Raw genomic sequence first — 4,933 nt, forward strand, 5'->3', positions numbered from 1 at the left:
ACTCAAACAAATTCTTGAAAAGATAAGTGAAACAAATCCCGTTGAAAGTAAAAGGCAAAGGATCACAATTAAATCGTACTCAAATATTTAATCGGATCCAAGTCAGTAACCGTCAAGAATGTGGGTGGCAAAAATAAACCTCTAAAAAAATAATCGCACCAAGACGTGGGTCTTTTGGTTAATCTTCAAGCTTAAATAGAACAGGGATTAAAACCTTGGAACTTAATCTAAAGCAGAACATGGAAAAATCTACCTAACATCGAAGAAAAAGATTAAAGGTAAGAACAAATTCCTATAAATAGAAAAAGCCAAAGTTTGAGAAGGGACTTTCATTTCACAACTCACAAAAACACACTAGATATCTGAATGTTTCTAGTCATTCTGACGAAATGAGCAATGAAATGTAGGTGAATGTGAGTGTTGGGAGTCATTTTATTCTTTATGCACTTTATTTTCATTTTGTCTTGCAATTTCTTTAAATTTGTTCCTCAATTAGTTCATCTGTTCTGTGCTCAATAATAATAAAAAGGTTTAGCTAATATATGTCACATGTGTCCTAAGAGCACATAATAAACTTATTATTAGTGAAAAAATTTAAATGTTTTCATTTAATGAATACGAAACAAATACATTGAAAACTAAAACTTTTTATATTTTCAATAAAAACTTCCTTAATTTATAAATTTTAACATATGTCTTAAGGGTACAAGATACATAAACCCATAATAAAATTATCAAGTTCCTTTCATTTCTTACAAAATATTTATTTTGATGCCTATATTCGATAAATTATCAAACAAATCCAATATAAAACCTATTAAAAATGAGTTTTTATTAAGATTGAATTTTAATTTTTTTTTTAAATAAATTTTAAAAGTTCCATCCAACCGCACAACACTTAGATTCTTCATCTGCGCTGAGCATCATAGTTCACAACCGGAGCCTAGAGCCAAATGATTGAAAATGCATATATATATAAATTTAAATTTCGAATATTATTATGGACAAAATACTGACCTAAATCTATAAATTTAAACTTTAAAGCCTTAAGGAAATTATTTAAATTAAACCAATCATCAGCCACGACTTAGCACAAATCTACTCTCGACTCACCTATTCTTGGTGGTTTAGAATAAAACTAGGGGGGCTTAATATTGTTACCTGCTAACACTTTCAAAGCACTTTCATCAGTCTAAACATGAAACAAAATTCAATAGTCGCGCATAATTGTCCATCAATTATCAACAGTATATAACCCCCTAATCAGATTTTCATACTAATTTACATAACATAACCAACAGTTCATATGCTATGTTCGGCTAAACACAGCCACTCAATTATGGGTGCCATCCTCATCATGCTCCATCTCTTCTGCATCCTCAAAACGCTGATCGTTAATATGAAGCTGCAATCAATCAAACTTAATATAAATAAGGGATAATTTCGAAACAAATCTAAAATCTGGTACTGAACATGGGTTTCTTATATAACAGATCGACAATTCGCCATAACCACTAGTCTTTCCTCCCCGGCCCCTCTACCAGTTACTTCGGAGATAAGCAAATACAAAATCATCAATATGAAGCATTAAAGCTTCACAAGTCATGAGAATAGATAAGGATTCCGGTACAGAGAAACACATTACAAACCAGCATTGTGTTTATCCACATCAATACACAAAATAGAATAAAAATATGCCCTCAACCAGTTAATAAATTGTCTTAGTGTAATCATTTTTGCTTCAAATTTTCAAAATAATAACAAAAATCTATATTCCAATATTTGAATTTAGAAATTAGGTTACCATGAACTTGAAAGTGTCAATAGAATGAAATTCCATAAAATAGCATTCATCATTTAAATATCAGAAAATTGTACTTATCAAAATTTTTGCAACAAAGATAGGTCGTCTACCCCTCCGAAGCACAAGCCAGTTATTAGTAAAAAATTCTTTAGAGAATGGGAAGTAAAATCAGTTGGAAAACTTTCATACACTAGATGCAGTGAAGACACTACACAATAAATAGTCAGCCCCTAAAACAAGTAGAATAAAGAGCAAATGAAATGTGTGGCTATCTTGTTCTTATAACAACTGCCAACAACTTTTTCGCATCCATATCTAGCTCAGTCTCTCAAGCCTACCAAGAAAACAAAGCAGAGGAGAAAAAAACAAAAAGATTTTGCCAAACTCCTTAATATTTAATAGATTATCATAAAATGCAATGTATTTTACATTAATATTCAGGTCATGCCTAAGGTTCTCCTTTAATCAGAATTCAGAAAATGGTACTTGATCCAAAAAGTATATAGTAACCTGATTTGTTCTAGATACTTAAAAAAGTAAGGAAACGAAATAAAACAAGGTTCATGATGTTTGCAATAGCAACAAGCATTTAAACAATTTAAACACATCTGACATCTTCCCTCCTGACCTGGCCTCTCCCTATATCACAGACCATTCAATAACCCACAGTGCTGAACTAAGAGTGTCTTCGAATAAAGCATTTGGAGGACAAAATGTATTTTCTAAGAGGCTTTTAAATCCTTTCATTGGAAATGCTGTTTGGATATTAATAGAAAGAATTTTACAACTTACAAAAGTATCTTATAGAGTAATTTTTTTTAGTTTAAATAAAGAAATTAAAAGACCCCATAAGAAAGGGAATTCTCAAATTCGTCCATTATCTCTTCCTTTAAAACTTGATTGACAACAAATTTGTTCTCAAACTTGATACATATATATCATCTTTTGTTGTTGCACAAACAAGACATTTCAGAATTACATCAATTTAGTTACACAATATTTTAAATTCTTCAAAAATTTTAAAATACTCTATCCAAACAACACTCTAAAGGATTTTAGGCAAGAAAAGAATGAAGTTCTAGTTTGAATGTGTTAAAACAGAAAGCAAATGATAATTATTCCATATCAAGAGAGGAACAATTAATCTGCAAATTTTAAAATTGATTCAAGAGACTCAGTAGATCAAGACTCAAGCATAACACCATATAAAAGGAAAAATAAAAACAACCACCAAAATAAAAGAGAAAGCACAATTAACAAATAACCTAAAGTATCATAACTGAATTTACAGAAACTTTGAAGGTTAGACATAAAATAGTGATAGACAACTTTGAAGTATCCATAACTGAATTTGCAGAAACTTAATCACAAGAGAAGTTGCAGGATTATATGTCAGAATGTGAGACTGCACAAACAAAAGTGGATAGGGAACTATGAGGAAGAGCAACCAACCTCGAGTACTGTACGCGCTAGATCATGATGTCCATTTGACTGACCAAGAGAGTTCGCTGGATTATGAGAGATATAACCTTCTTCCTCTGGGGGAAAATGAAGATCTTTAGCAAGGTAACAACTAGAACAATCTACGGGATCAAACCTTTCCAAATTTTAACAAACAAGGTAAAAAGCGAAGCCCCGCATATACCTTCCTCTTCCCCTTCCATCTGATCAGCACTGAAAACCCAATCATGCTCTTCTCCTTCCTCTAAAAGAACAATATCAGCACAAACAACTCAGAAAGGAGTAAAAAGTAAAAACACAGTGTTAATAACAGTATGGGAGGTTAGCGCTAACCATCATTTGGTTCTGGATTAAGCTCTGCACACTCACAGAATACTTGAAACAAAGTATCCACTGCAAAAATATACATATAAGCAAACCCCGGAGTAACAAACTAATAATCTATCAACAAGAAAAGTACCAAAGTGTAAATTGGCAACATACATTGAGTAGGATCAGAGGGAATAAGCCTCATCTCTGTGATCCTGGATAAATCCTGTATGTCACTGGATTCAGAGTCGGAGTTTTCGGAACCATCCTCTTCGGCATTAATGTCAATCTTCAGGAAGCGCCCTACTAGTCAGAGATTTGAAAATAACAAAACGACTAAACTATAACACATTAATTAAGAAATGATAGGTGATACCTGGGTGTATAAACAAGGATGGGGGTAGGCATCTGGGTCTCTTGAGACGGCATGGAGGGAAATAGACAAGAAATCAACAGCGTATCCCTTGGTGTTGTCTACATCGCTGAGCCATATCACTTGCCCGCAACAAACAGAGTCACCAGATTGTGATGTTTAGTAAAATTGAGTATGTAACTGTAAAAGGAAGGAAAGAGCTATGGAAAATAACAAGTGATTTAGTTACTTGGTAGTAATATAGAGTGTGCCGGAGGAGATGGGAGGGAGGTTGGCAAGCACAAGGTCCACACCACGCTGCATGTGCATGAGTTCCTCCCCATTCTCAGTGTCCAGGACAGGTTGTCCATTATTGTTTCTCTCAGTGAAGTTTCTCAACCCTAAACCCATTTTATCACCGATTCCACGAATATCTATTGACTCTTACAACGAACTTCAGCTTAGCTATTACGGTTGCACACGGTTATGTCAGCTCAAGCTCACCTTTGGTTAACAGAATCAGACTACAATTTTAGGAAACACACACACACACACACACACACAAAACCACAGAAATATAAATTTATACAAAAGAAGTAAATTTATAATTAAAAAAAAAGGCATACTTAAAGCGAGAACAGGAGAGGCAGCGAAGCAGAGTGGGAGGCAAGGGGAGAGCGGCGGAGAACAGAGAGGAGCAGCAGAACAGAAGAGAGGCGACGGCCGGAACTGGAATGCACCGCTAGAGGAGGTGACGGCTGGCGAGCACCACGTGAAGGCGACGGCAACGGCAGAGCTCAAGGGACTGGAGGTTGAATCAAGCCTTCAAGCTCAGGGGCCCGGAAGAATGGTGACGGCTGGGGCTGGAGAAGAGCGGAATGGCAGGCTGGTGTCGCTGGAGGAGGATGGAGGAGATGTGGAGAACTGGATATTCACAGAACAGGAATCCTCGGGATTTAGGGTTTTAGTTTTTGTTTTTGTTTTTATTTTACTTTTAATCTAATAAG

The 4,933-nt window shown here is 34.9% G+C and overlaps 1 protein-coding gene across 11 annotated transcripts in view; it reads right to left on the reverse strand.

Moving 5' to 3' along the window:
* LOC107627642 (chloride conductance regulatory protein ICln) overlaps window positions 1,044–4,933 on the reverse strand; it is a 6,232-nt gene continuing 2,342 nt past the window's right edge. For 2 of the 11 annotated variants that reach the window (XM_021119370.1, XM_016330472.2), the window contains 8 exons: window positions 4,553–4,850; window positions 4,177–4,430; window positions 3,951–4,074; window positions 3,749–3,863; window positions 3,599–3,658; window positions 3,450–3,509; window positions 3,257–3,342; window positions 1,044–1,405 (listed from right to left, as the gene is read on the reverse strand). In XM_021119370.1, the coding sequence (XP_020975029.1) occupies window positions 1,334–1,405; window positions 3,257–3,342; window positions 3,450–3,509; window positions 3,599–3,658; window positions 3,749–3,863; window positions 3,951–4,074; window positions 4,177–4,337 (678 nt within the window). In that variant the 5' untranslated portion in view covers window positions 4,338–4,430; window positions 4,553–4,850 and the 3' untranslated portion in view covers window positions 1,044–1,333. Of the gene's footprint in view, window positions 1,406–3,256; window positions 3,343–3,449; window positions 3,510–3,598; window positions 3,659–3,748; window positions 3,864–3,950; window positions 4,075–4,176; window positions 4,451–4,552; window positions 4,851–4,933 lie in introns of those variants that run through there. The other 9 variants (XM_021119385.1, XM_016330508.2, XM_021119402.1 and 6 more) reach the window with 9 other exon arrangements.

This window comes from Arachis ipaensis, chromosome B01 (genome assembly GCF_000816755.2).
Source record: "Arachis ipaensis cultivar K30076 chromosome B01, Araip1.1, whole genome shotgun sequence".
Classification (NCBI taxonomy): Eukaryota; Viridiplantae; Streptophyta; class Magnoliopsida; order Fabales; family Fabaceae; genus Arachis; species Arachis ipaensis.